This window comes from Lithobates pipiens, unplaced genomic scaffold, assembly GCF_037356315.1.
Source record: "Lithobates pipiens isolate NorthernLeopardFrog02 unplaced genomic scaffold, aLitPip1_a1.2 Scaffold_19, whole genome shotgun sequence".
Lineage (NCBI taxonomy): Eukaryota > Metazoa > Chordata > Amphibia > Anura > Ranidae > Lithobates > Lithobates pipiens.
In genome coordinates, this window is record NW_027507764.1 from 194,060,476 (window position 1) to 194,074,867 (window position 14,392).

Here is a 14,392-nt window from a genome sequence, read left to right on the forward strand (position 1 = left end):
GACACTTTTTACAAGCCCATACTGTGGACTTTTACAAATGGGAAAAACAAAAAAAGCAGGACTCGGAAAAAGGTTAGGCAGGTGAAAAGAAGCCATAATAAATTTGCTCCTCTGTTTTATATTTTTCACTGCTTCTATTTACAGTCAGCTTTGATTGTCAAAATCACCTTCTTCATAAAAGCAATCTGGGGGGAAGCATGCTCCTATTATTTGCCATTTTACTGGCGGTGGCAGTTAGATTAAAACTGAAATTTTAGAGTTGTCATCTCATTGCTAGAGTGAGCGAGAAAATTAAAATATATATAAACCCTAACACACTTCTCCAATTTGGTCCCTTTTGAAAGCATTTTGCTATATCTGATTAGTTTACAAAAAATAAAAAATACCAGTTGATCTTGCCAAAAATCTTGTAAGTCAATAACTTCCTGAGCTGTGTGTTTGGGCTGACTGTGATCAATTGCATTGATATACAATTAATAAACAGTGGCGCCAACCAAAATGACTGCTAAAATCCAAAAAAAGCTGCCCCCTTTTAAAGTGAACTAATCACCTATATGCATGTGAAAGAAAATAAACATAAAAGGGCAGCGCTAATTCATCATACCAAAAATCATTAACCAATAAAAATTCAAGGAAAAGAAAAAGTCCACATATCCAAAAAGAAGGTGTTCAATAATGTGAGATAAGTGATCTTTTAACTGTCTGTGCTCCACCAACACTTGTGTGAGAAGAAAAAACTCACCAAATAGCAATTAGCTAGATAGAAAATTGCATGGGATTCATAGAAGGATGGGCAACATCAAAGAGAGATGATCCATAGCTTATTTGGCATCAGCTGCTGGGTCTTTCAATTCTTATGCAGACAAACGTTCTGAAAAACTGAGTATATAACATAGCGCAATATAGCCTGTGCAGGTTTTTTTAAAATCAAAAAGGTGTTTATTGAAGTTACAGGTATACAGCAATTTCCAGTGCACAGTTACATCCGCTTGATACACAATTGTCAATGTACAGACAGGCAATACATCAGCCCAGAACTTCCTCCCTCCGCCCCATAATCGCACAAAGTTCCCCAGCAGGTATAACATTTCCGGGCTAAGCATCCCTTGCCCGCCCTTTGCCACACATCTTACAATAATCTGGACAATATTAATTTGTTTGGACTTAGCCCAGGTGTATCCAGCCAATGTGACCACAGGCGCTCAAACCTTCCCGGGCATCCCCTGTGCTGATAGATGTATTTCTCCATGATAAGGGTCCTGCCCATATGGGTTATCCAGGTCGCCACTGCTGGGGGTTCTGCAGATTTCCAGCCCAGCAAAATAAGTTTCCTGGCCTGGAATAGCGCCCTGGAGACTGCCACCCTGATTGGTTCCAAAGACACCACCTCCTCCAGTACCCCTAGGATACAACATATGGGATCCAAAGGTATCTGCGTGTGAAACACCATATTGACAGTGTCCACTACCTCCTTCCAATATCTGTGGAGCTTCGGGCAACGCCACAGGAGGTGGATAAGATCCCCCTCGTGTTGCCTGCACCTACCGCACAGGGGGTCAGCCGTCCCACCCATCCTACACTGCCTAACCGGTGTGTAGTGCGCTCTCAGTGCGATATAAAGTTGGGAGACTTTTTGCTCCACATTCAGTGAACAGTAGGTGATGGCCTGCATGGCCTCCTCCCACTGCTCACCCGTGAGTGTACCTACATCCTGTTCCCAAAGCGGCAGTGCTTTGCACGGGTGGTCACGCAGGTGCCGTGCTAGCAACATCTGATAGCATTGTGAAATTATGCCCTTTGTGCCGTCCGCAGAGTGCAACGCATGGTATAACGGGGTGGGCGACAATACCCAATCTCCCGAGTCCCCCTGCGTGGCCACCGCGTGCCTTAGCTGCAAGTAGGGAAAGATCATAGCCTCCGTAAGGTTAAATTTTCGCTGCATGGCTGCAAAGGAGAGAAGCTTTCCATCCTGAAATATATGGGCACTCCATCTAGGGTCAGGCTGTATTTTAGCGATCTCTACATACGTATGATCACCCCATATCGGACTATATTCCATGAATCCCTGCACCCCCTGCAACTGTCTACTCTTGTTCCATATTTTTTGTATCATGGACAGCGTAGGGGTTAGTTTATTGGAGCCCTTAAACATCTGGGCCTCCAGTCCCATAGGGATGGTCTCTGCCCCCGACGCATGAAGCAGCAGCCTCGCTGAGGAGCCCGCCAGTTCATGCGACATGGAGCCCACCAAATGTTGCAACTGGGCCGCAACATAGTACAGCCAAGGGTTGGGTACCGCCAACCCTCCGCTGGCCTTGGGGTGCTGCAGCTGTTCCAACTTGATCCTAGGGGGCTTTGTGTTCCACAACAACTTCTGAAAAAGCGTATTCACTACTCTGAAAATTTTTTAATGTATCACTATCGGTGAGTTGTGGAGGAAATAGAGCAATTGGGGCATTAAAATCATTTTTATAAGATTGGCCTTCCCGGCCAGGGACATCCTAAGGGTGTTCCATGTGTTTAGCCTGTGCAGGTTTAACGATAAAGTAGTCAGATTATACACTTACATTCGTCTGTGCTATAGGCTAACACTGGCATGTACAGCTCAATAGCAATTTATCAATTACATTTTTCCGTGAGGACTACAGAATCAAACCCCTCTATGTTATGGACATGGGGAGAGGTGCAGGGTTTCATGCCTTATTTCTGTTGTCATAATACAGAGGTGACTGAGTGTTGTCATCCTAGAACAGAAAGTGTGTTACAGGCAGAATCCTTAAGTGAATATAGAAGTAAAAAACAAGAAAACCAGTGCAGCCACTACCGCTAAAGACTGGTAAGCTGCAATATATAAATTTATTTTCGGATTTAGATACATTTTTAAGATGATAGTAGTATTTAATGTACAAGAAACCTGATATTTATTGTATTTTGATATTGATAATGTTTATTTATCTAGGTAGCAGTGTTAATTTTAGTCTTAGGACTAAAATGGCATTTTTTCTGCAATTGTTTTAGTTTTTAGTCGTATTTAGTCGACTAACTAGTCGACTAAAATGTTCTACGTTTTAGTCGACTAAAATCTCCAGTACATTTCAGTAATTGCAATTTAGTTGTAGTCATAGTCTTTTGAATAAAATGGCATTTTAGTTTTAGATGTATTTTAGTCATCTCAGTTGTTTTAGTTTTAGTATTGTAGTTGACTAAAATAGTATTCATTTAGTCTACTAAAATGTTTTAGTCGACTAAAATGTTTTAGTCATTTTAGTTGACTAAATTAACACTGCTAGGTAGCATTGATCAGAAAATATACAGGGGTTGGTTTTTGCTGCAAACCTGAGTTGCCAGAGATGCATTTACTTTTATAGTAGGCATAGCTTGTCCTGAAATGCTGTGCTCCATGCTTGAGCAGCCTTAGGGTCCTTTCACACGGGGCGGATCAGTTCTGATCCGCCCCGTGGATATCCGTTTGCTCAGCGAGGATCACTCCGTCGATCCCCGCTGAGCAGGGAGATGACAGGTCCGTCTCTGCACACTGCGCAGGGACAGACCTGTCACAGCGCCGCTCTCCCCTAATGGAGATCGGATTTCGACGGACCGCAGTGCCCGTCGTCACCCGATCCGATCCGCAGACGGATGGAAAAATAGCTTTTTCCTCCGTTACACTTTTTCGGATCGGAGCGGGTCGGATGTCAGCGGACATGTCACCGCTGACATCCGACGCTCCATAGAGCTCTATGGAGCACCCGTTCAGGTCCGCCTGAAAAACTGACAGGCGGGCCTGAACGGGACATCAGTGTGAAAGGGGCCTTATGCAAATATCAACTTTTAAAAAGTAATTTTCATGTTTGAGTTTTATGGACCTTCAGCTGTACTTTCAGGAGGCTTGATGCAGGCAATTACTTATGACGAATACCAGAAAGCATCAAAATTAGTTTCTTTTCCTATTCCTTTGGGCTCTGTTCACATATGTCGTGGTTCACAGCATGGGGTTCGTTGCATCTCTGTTCACCGATTCAGGTGTGAATCAGGTCCGAATTTTTGCCTGAATTGGACCAGAAGACGCACAGGACCCTTCTTCAATGCGGACCGTGGCCGCCCCAGAACTGTGTGAACCAGCTCCATTGAGAGCCAGTTACTCTCCTGTCATTCTAAGTTGCATGTATGTGAACCCGTCCTAAAGCTTGCTGCTTGCTTAAAATGAATTGGAATTTTGCAAGCAGTTGATATAACGCTTGTAATTATTGTTCAGCAGCACACGGGAATTTTCTTCTACTACCGTTTAATGAATGATGTTGTAATTAGCAATGCTCAATAATATCTACAGTGGGAATGCTACTCAGTTTACTGGAAATTTATGTATTTAGACCCTTTGTGTGCTGATTGGGTAATTGATTGGCTTGTACACACCAAATAACAGTGGGAAATCTCCCCTTGGTAAAACACATAGGAGCTGTTTTCTGAACACTAGTTAGACCCCATACACACCAGACAACTTTTGTTGTCTGATTTCCTTTAGATTTAACAAAACCATGTAGTGCAAGGGCCTGTCTGATTAAATACAAATTGAAAAGCTTAAGGTTTGACTTCATATTATATGGTTTTGTTAAATCAGAAGGAAAAAAAACTCTACAGAAAATTGTATAGCGTGTATCCAGCTTAAGTAAACATGGCACAGAAATGGAAGTGTTTATAATAAAACCAGTTTCTTTCTTTCATTTAAAAGATGAAACTTGGCAGGTCGCAATGGGCAACTGCTCCAGTTTTCTTTGTCTGATTGCTTATAAATCAATTCCCTAATTTGACAGGTTGAAAACTGTCAGTCATTTCACTTTCTGTCTCTTTATTGCATGTACCAGTGATATTCACTGTGATATTGTTCTAGAAGACATTGGAGAAAAAGCAAATCTGAAAGTGCAAGTGTAATATATTCTTTTCCATTTGATGTCTGCCACAGGGAAAACACAAATTGAACGTAGCAACAGGAAGAGAAGGGAATTGGTGCGGTCTTATTCCTGTAGGATCTCCATGTCGTTCTGTGACTACAACTGGCTTAAAGTGGAATCTCTGTAAGTGAGCTTAGAATTTTATTTCCTATTGTCTAAATATCATTTCAATTAAATAAATAATATTTATGTTACTTTGAGGTAGCAGCAGGGGTTGCTACAATAATGTTAATTTGCAACCTTGTAGTTAAATGAACTACAGGGTAGTCCTGTCCCCTAAGAGCACTTTCACATCTATGTGTTTCATTAATACGCTACTATGGCCAACAGAAGCTCAAATATAGGTGTCATTCCACCTGGATTGATTCTACATGAAGTTGGTTGAACAAATGCTTGGTAAACCTTGTAAGACTTTACTTCCAGCCTCATGTTACAGTACTCAGTCGATTGGCTCCTGAGACATCAAGCACTGCATCATGAGAGGAAGGTTGCATGCTTTCGGATATACAGAAATTGTGGGCATTTCTAAGGGATCTAGTAGGCAAATAGTGCAGTGAAGGTAAGAGTTAGTGGGAGGGAAATAGGGACATGTTTAGGCCGGTCATACATGGTCCGGATCTCCACCGGTTCAGCAGGAACCGGACAATATTTGAACCGTTAATGGCAGGCTGAATGTACCAAGTTGATCAATCGATCAAACTTGCGTACAACCAGCCTGCCCCTGCCAGATATTCAGGAAATAAATTTGCACCGTGTATGGCTGGCCTTACTTTAAAGAGGAAGTAAACCCTGATGGGTTTACTTCCTCTTTCTTTCCCTGTAAAGGCAAAGCATAATGGGCTACTATGCATCGCTTAGTAGCCCATTATGTGTCACTTGCCTGACACAGGAGCCAGCGATGTCCCCAATTTCCTTGCCGCCTGGCAGCATCCATCTTCCTTCCGGGGTCACGGACTCCGGCTGTGACTGTCCGGAGTCGCGTGACGTCACTCCCGCGCATGCGCATGGGGGCCGCCAGTCACGGCATGTTGTTTAATGAAAACGGCACGCCGTTACCCTTCTAAAGTGCACATGCGCCCAGTACATTGCCGCATGCGCAGACGGAATTCTCATATGGGGAATTGTAAATAGCTCCTAAACCATGAAGGTTTAGGAGATATTTACAGCACCTACAGGTAAGCCTTAATCTAGGCTTACCTGTAGGTGAAAGTGTGTTGTAAGGGTTTACAATCACTTTAAGGTGGTTGTTCATTTCTGACATGAAAAAGGAACATAGCATATAAATTCTATATACTTGCCTCAATCCAAAGCACTGAGTGTGATTTGTTTTCAGTTTGGTTTGTCTGCTGGTTCCACCTGTATGTCTGATTTCTGACAGGCTGGGGGGGGGGGGGGGGGGCTCTAGCACACAGCCTGTAATTGACAGTCTCAGCTGTGCATAGTTCCCTATTAAGTTGTGTAGATGGGGGTGTCCCTTCCTTTCACTAATTCCGATTACACAAAGTTCTCCACTCTGAGCAGCCTCTGAAAGCTCAGAAAAACTGTGTCAATTTTGTACTTTAAATGGTTGTAATGCCTGCAGATAAACCAGTAAAACTTACAGTATGTGTAGGAGGATATGTTTAATCACCTGAGGCTAGTGACTTCAGTCGGTGTATGGTAAGAGTTTAAAACCACTTTAAGCTTATTATTATGAAGAACATAAAATGTGATTATATATATATCTATATATTGTCATTGACATTTATTAATAATTCCTAACATGTAGAAAACTATGTAGTGTCCTGTACGCAGCATGTACACGCAATGACACAGAAAATGTGATTTCCTGCTTGCGCCATGGGCTTACTTTTACTATTTGCTTCTTATCCAAGAAGTTTTTTTCTTCTTACAACACTGAAACGGATTATATGATTATAGCAGATAGACCTTCCCAGTTAGCAGGTCTCAGTTTGAGCAGAACAGCTGTAGGTAAAACTCCACACTTTCGCTGTAATCCTTAGCCCTTGTACACACGGTCGGATATTCCGGACCGTTTTGGCGGATAATCCGACTGTGGTCTCCATCGGACTGTTTCCGTCGGACTACCCGACGGACCAAGTTTTCCAACTTGTACGTAAAATTTTCCGACAAAATGCTCCAATCGGGCATACTCCGATCATATGTAGCCTACTTCGACAGACAAAGTGTCACGCATGCGCAGATCAAATTCCTAGACCAAAGCTATTGGCTATTAGCCTGAACGTAGTCCCGTCGTAACGAAATAACGTCATCACGTTATGTACAATCGGATTTTCCGACAACTTTGTCCGACCGTGTGTATGCAACAGTTTGGGACAAAATGGATTTGGTTGTCAGAATGTCCAGCCGTGTGTACAGGGGCTTACAATAAATATAATTGACCTGGAGATGTTTGCATGTTTTCTCCCAGCAAAAGTGGAGTCGCAGTTTACTTTTCACAATACTATTTTAGTGCAATGGCATGCACTACATAATCCTTTGTTCTGTTAAAATTAGAAAAGATAAATAATCCCTGTGTTACTATTTAGACATGAGTTTTTAGCTTAGATGAAGGAGAGCCCTTCTACTTATTTTGTCTTTCTGCATTTTAAGTATGCATTCGAACCATTGTATAGTGTTTTAGTTTTCTATTGTGTTTGTTCAGCAGGGAGTCAGAAGGAAGCTGTGTGTTAACACTAGACATGGGATTACTATCTATTCATTAATGAGCCCTTTTTTTTTTTTTTATAAACTATGAGGTCAGATGTGTATCCAGGGCAGGTGGGAAAGCAGCATGTATCTATAACACCTTTTGACTAAAGCTACAGTATGTTTTTTTAGTTAAACTATGAAAAAAAAAAAAATTAATACACAATTTTCTCTTTGCAACGGACAGAATGTATATGTTTGTTTCCTAAGCATGTATAGTGATACCCAGCTGAGTTACATTTTCTTTTAAATAATATCCTTTTTGATACAGAAACTTTTTGGACTATTGTGTATTTATTGTTACAGTGCATTGTGTCATGAAGCTATTGGTGTTCCTCTAGTATATGGCTTGATATTACTTGCTGGATATGAAACTAGGGACTTGCACCTGATCCCTAATTACCTTCTATACCACTTTTATTGAATTTCTTTCTTTCAGCTCTTGTTCAGATATCCAAAGCTTGGAGCCAAATGTAATAACAAAAGTATCTTCTATGTTTCCCAACTGTCTTAAAGCAAACCATAGTCTTGTTGATGTTTTTTATATATACATGTAAAATTGATGAGCTCAAGAATCTAATCCAGTGTTACTCAACCTTTTTCCAGTCAGGTCGAATTTGAAAAGTATTTTCAGTCTCTAGGCACCCCAGTCTAAGGCTTGGTTCACATAACTGCATGTCGAGGAATGCATGTAAAATTTTAGCAGATGTGCAGGAGTGTCATTAATGCTTAATGGTACCCTGTGCATTTTCAGTGCGGCGCCATAAAAAGAAGGGTCTGGGACTGAGATAGGGCAGCACATTGAAGTGGCAAAGGACAGATACATACACCTGCCGTGGCCGTGGCTGGACGTATACACCCAGGTAAATGTGGCTGCCTGGTGATTCTGCATTTAGGGTGTTAAAAAGGCAATGAGCAGGCAGCATATTGCCGCTTCACCACCTGTCAAATGCCTCTGAAAACATTCTGAGCATGGATCATTTTTCAGAGTCCTTGTTGCTGTTGCCTGAAAATGTTTATTGCTTTTATTTGTATTGGTATAACACAAAAAAGTGGAGAAGCCAAAAGCCAAATCTGACATGTTCCTCGCAAAACTCCAAAAATGGACTGGACAAAATTATTGACACCCTAAATTTAATGTTTGGTAGCACACCCCTGAAATTTCTGAAATCAATTGCTTTCTGTTATCATCCATGAGTTTCTTATGCCACGTACACACGATCGGAAATTCTCGTCGGAAAAAGCTCTGATGGTTTTCCCGACAGAATTCCGACGGAATTCGGCTCAAGCTGTCTTGCCTACACACGGTCACATCAAATTCCGATCATTTATAACGCGGTGACGTACAACACATACGACGTGACTAGAAAAAGGAAGTTCAATAGCCAGTAGCCAATAGCTTCTGTCTCGTAGTTGAATCTGAGCATGCGTGATTTTTGGCGTGTCGGAATTGCATACACATGATCGGAATTACCGATAGAAAGTTTTTTCGTCAGGAAAATTGAGAACATGCTATAAATTTTTGGCTGGCGGAAATTCGGACAGCTAAATTCCGATGGAGCATACACACGGTCGCATTTTCCGATGAAAAGCTCTCATCGGTCTTTTTCTGGCCGGAATTCCAATCATGTGTATGTGGCATAACACCTCTCTACTGGAATTTTGGACCACAGACCTGTTGCCAAGTGCTCCAGGTCTTTTGGATTGGAAGGGTTACTTTTCCCAACTGCTGGATCTGGGCTTATTGCTAGCCAGTTCAATACTCTCCAGCAAAGCTAGTAGAGAAATACCACCAACTTGGGCATAGGCCGCTGTATTCCTGGCTCCCTTTAATGGGAGACACAGAGTACCTTCATTGTAATACTGTTTGTACTATGATGCTATTAACCTGCTATTTGACATGTGTTTTGGGTCATTGTCCTGCTGTAAGGCCCATGACCTGACGGAGACATAACTTTCTGACACTGGGCCCTGCAGACCCCAGAATTCTTTGGTAGTCTTCAGATTTCATAATGCCATGTGCACAGTCAAGACATCTAGTGCCTGAAGCACCAAAGCAACCCCAAACCATCAGTGAATCTCCACCATGTTTGACTGTAGGCACTGTATTCTTTTCTTTAAAGGCCTCATTTCTTTTTTTGGAAACAGCAGAATGATGGGCTTTACCTAAAAGTTGTAATTTTGTTTAGTCTGTCCACAGCCCATTCTCCCAAAAGGATTTTGGCTTCCTCAGGTACGTTTTCGAAAACTCTAGTCTAGCTTTTTTATGTTTTTCTATGTCAGCAGTGGGGTCCTCCTGGGTCTCCTACCATAGTATCCCTTTTCATTCAGATGGCGATGTATAGTGCGAGCTGACACAGTTGTAGCCTGTGCCTGAAGGTAAGCTTGCATTTGTCTGGAAATTGATTGAGGTTCTTTATCCACCATTCAAACAATTCTTTGTTGCAATCTTTGATCAATTTTTCTCTTTCATCCAGGTCCAGGAAAATGAGCTACAGTAAATAACCACATAAATATAATAGATGATAATTACCCATGTAAAATCGAAAGAAAATGAAACCGCAGACTCACCATAGGAATAGGTTGCATTCCTGGAGACAGCGATTACAGCTTAAGAAAAAATGTATTAGAACCAAGTTAAGTCCATATCAAAGGAAGCTCCATAAAGGAACAAGCTGTAGCATATTTAAATTTCTTTTATTTGAAAGAAAACCCAATTGAAAATGAATGCTACATCAAACACCTTCACCGCATGTCAATAAAAACAAGTATGACAACATGTCTAATGCTTAAAAACATAGGCTGGGGTTTTCATTGATGCTACTTAAAAACACACTTGTTTTTATTCATATGCGGTGAAGGTGTTTTATGTGGCATTTCTTTTCAATTGTGTTTTTTCCAAATAAAAGCAATTTAAATATGCTGCAGCTTGTTCCTTTATGGAATTATGTTCCTTTATGTTCTTTTGATATTGACTTGCCTTGGTTCTAATCAATTTTTGCTTAAAGTGGAGTACCGTTGAAAAAAAAAATAGTTAAAAGTCAGCAGCTACAAAAAGTTTAGCTGCTGACTTTTAATAATCAGACACTCACCTGTCCAACGGTGCAGTAATGCGGGTGTATGAAGTCCCGCTCCTCTTCCCTTCCTTTCTGAGGTGCTGGCATTCATACTGTTGGCGCCCGGCTGTGGCTTCACAGCCGGGCACACACTGCGCATGCACGAGCCATGCTGTGAATGGCTGGGCAATCTTCTGGGACCTGTGACATGTCCCAGAAGATTGCAGGGAGGGAGCAGGGAGAGGTGAACTTCTGGCGCCGCGGAGCCCCTGGAGGAACTGGGAGCTGTATGCCTCTAAAAAGAGGGTATCCGCTCCCCCCCAAAAAAATGACATGCCAAATATGGCATGTCAGGGGGTCACCGTCACTTAAAGCGTAAGTTCCATTTTTTGGTGGAACTCCACTTTAAGCAGATTAGATACAGTGCCATGGGCTGTAAACTAGTTGACAATGTTGCGCACAGTGGACACAGCAACATTAAGATCTTTGGAGATGGACTTGTAACCTTGAGATTGTCCATGCTTTTCCACAATTTTTGTTCTCAAATCCTCAGACAATTCTTTGCTGCTCTTTCTCATCTCTGTGCTCCGTGAGGCACACAGATACACACAACAGAAAGTTTGAGTCAATTTTTCACCATTTTAACTGGTTGGCAGTGTGATTTCTATATTGTCAGCACCTGTTAATTGATACAAGTGAGTTAAATTACAAATTACTGGAGCATCGCAAACGTGAAATGCAATTATTTCTTACAATTTTGAGAAGGTGCCAATAACTTTGTCCAGTCTATTTTTGGAGTTTTGTGTGGAATGTGTCAGATCTGTTTTTTTTGTTTCTCCACTTTTGTGTCACACTAATACAGACAAAAGAAATAAACATGAGAATGCCTAAACATTTGTAATTGCAACAACTTTCTGGGTGAAGTGGTGCATTATCTGACAGAATTGTTTTGGCCATGAGTAGTACAGTGGATATAAAAAGTGTACACAGCCCTCTTAAAATGTCAGGTTTCTGTGATGTAAAAAAATGAGACAATGATAAGTCATTTCAGAACTTTTTCCACCTTTAATATACCTTATAAACTGTACAACTCAATTGAAATGCAAACTGAAATCTTTTAGGGGGAAGTAAAAATAAAAAAACTAAAATAATGTGGTTGCATAAGTGTGGACACCCTCTTATAACTGAGGAAGTAGCTGTGTTCAGAATTAATCAATTACATTCAAACGCATGTTAAATAGGAGTCAGTACACACCTGCCATCATTAAAGTGCCTCTGATTATCCCTAAATAAAGTTCAGTTGTTCTAGTAGGTCTTTCCTGACATTTTCTTAGTCGCATCCTACAACAAAAGCCATGGTCCACAGAGAGCTTCCAAAGCATCAGAGGGATCTCATTGTTAAAAGATATCATTCAGGAGAAGGGTACAAAATAATTTCCAAGGCATTAGATATACCATGGAACACAGTGAACGCAGTCATCATCAAGTGGAGAAAATATGGCACAACAGTGGTATTACCAAGAACTGGATGACCCTTCAAAATTTATGAAAAGATGAGCAGAAAAATGGTTAGGAAGGCTGCCAAGAGGCCTACACCAACATTAAAGGAGCTGCAGGAAAATCTGGCAAGTACTGGCCGTGTGGTACATGTGATAACAATCTTTAATATTCTTCATACTGTATGCCCGGGCTATGGGGTACAGTAACAAGACAGAAGCCTTTTCTTGCAAAAAAAAATCCAAGCCTGACTAAATTTTGCAAAAACACATCTGAAGTCTCCCAAAAGCATGTGGGAAAATATGTTATGGTCTGTTGAAACCAAGGTTGCACTTTCTGGCCATAATGGCAAAAGATATGTTTGGCACAAAAACAACACTGCACATCGCCAAAAGAACACCATACCCACAGTGAAGCATGGTGGTGCCAGCATCATGCTTTGGGGCTGCTTTTCTATAGCTGGAACAGAGGCCTCAGTAAAGGTAGAGGGAATTATGAACAGTTCCAAATACCAGACAATATTGACACATGGCCCCAATGACGTCAGACGTTGCAGAAGAAATGCGTCAGTCCGCATAGTGTGTGACACGTCACTTCCGATTGTTGGAGTGCAGGTGGAATGCAAATGGTGTACCTGCGTTTCATTTCACTAGGCTAATCGAGTTTTCAATTGTTAAACTGTTATATGCTACTTCATGAATTACATTTTACTACACCATGAGGGGCTTATTTTTTTGTTGTGATTCATGTTACTGATCGTTGGTGCCTATTGTATGGGAAACCCTTTTTCACCAGAGGATTATTCCTATTGATACATGCCTGTTTTGACTATCTGTAATGGGTGTCACAATGGTCTGGTGAGTAGGATGTTTGCTTGATTCTGGTGGAAGATGGCACTTATCTCACCTAGCAACTAAGAATCCATCACTGTTTTCACCCAATTGAAGATTTCTGGTGGTGGTTTTTATTGACAATATACACTTATTCGATGTGAATTTCATATGGACACTATAATTTAACTATTCAATATTTTCATGTGTATATTGATTCAGTGTTTGTAGAGCGTAGTATGAAATTATATATTTAGATTTCTTTACACAATATTGGCACAAAACCTTCAGGCTTCTGCTAGAAAGCGTGAAGAGGAACTTCATCTTTCAGCATGTCAACGACCCAAAGCATACATCCAAATCAACAAAGGAATGGCTTCACCAGAAGAAGATTAAAGTTTTGGAATGGCCCAGCCAGAGCCCAGACCTGACCCTGCAAATCTGTGGGGTGATTTGAAGAGGGCTGTGCACAGGAGATGCCCTCACAATCTGGAGTGTTTTTGCAAAGAACAGTGCCAAGTCAAGATGAGCAATGCTGATAGACTCATACCCCAAAAGATTGGGTGCTGTAATAAAAACAAAAAGGTGCTTCAATAAAGCATTAGTTTAACCACTTCAGGACCGCCGTATTGCCATTGTACGTCAGCACAATGGCACAGGCAGGCAGAATCACGTACATCTACGTGATTGCCTTCCAGCGGGTGGGGGGTCCCATCGGACCCCCTCCCGCTGGATACGGCGGTCCGATTCGGTCCAGGAGCGCTCCGTGATGAGGGGATGGCCGTTCGTTTTCGGCCACCCCCTCTGGATCGCTCCTGGCCAATGAGAAGCTTCCTCCCCTGTGTATTGTTTACACAGGAAGGAGGAAGTGATGTCATTCTCCTCGGGGCGGTCTTTTTGACCGGACTACGAGGAGAAGAGTAAAAGTAAGTCTGCACGAACACTACACTGACATGTAGGTACACACAGGCACACAAACCCCCCCCGATCCCCCCCCCGATCGCCCCCCGATCCCCCCCCCCGCCCCCCCTCCCCCCCCAGTCACAGTGTCACTGATTGCATTGATCATTTCTTTACTGATCAATGCATTCAGTGTCAGTTGTGACAGTAAAAACTGTCAGGACAGTTAGTGTTAGGTCCAGGGTAGCCCCCTATCACCCCCCAATAAAGATTTAACCCCCTGATTGCCCCTAGAGTTAACCCTTTCACCCCCTTTTGCCAGTGTCACTAAGCGATCATTTTTCTGATCGCTGCATGTGTCGCTAGTGTCGCTAGGTAGCTAGTTATTTTTTTAGGTTCACCGCCAGGTTTTTATATCGCTAGGTACCCCGATATACTACCCAATAATGTTTTT

The 14,392-nt window shown here is 41.9% G+C and overlaps 1 protein-coding gene across 2 annotated transcripts in view; it reads left to right on the forward strand.

Moving 5' to 3' along the window:
- The window catches only part of TPK1 (thiamin pyrophosphokinase 1), an 805,392-nt gene that overhangs the window by 541,198 nt on the left and 249,802 nt on the right, over positions 1-14,392 (forward strand). For both annotated transcript variants that reach the window (XM_077491603.1, XM_077491602.1), the window contains exon 8: positions 4,958-5,069. In XM_077491603.1, the coding sequence (XP_077347729.1) occupies positions 4,958-5,069 (112 nt within the window). The remainder of the gene's footprint in view (positions 1-4,957; positions 5,070-14,392) is intronic.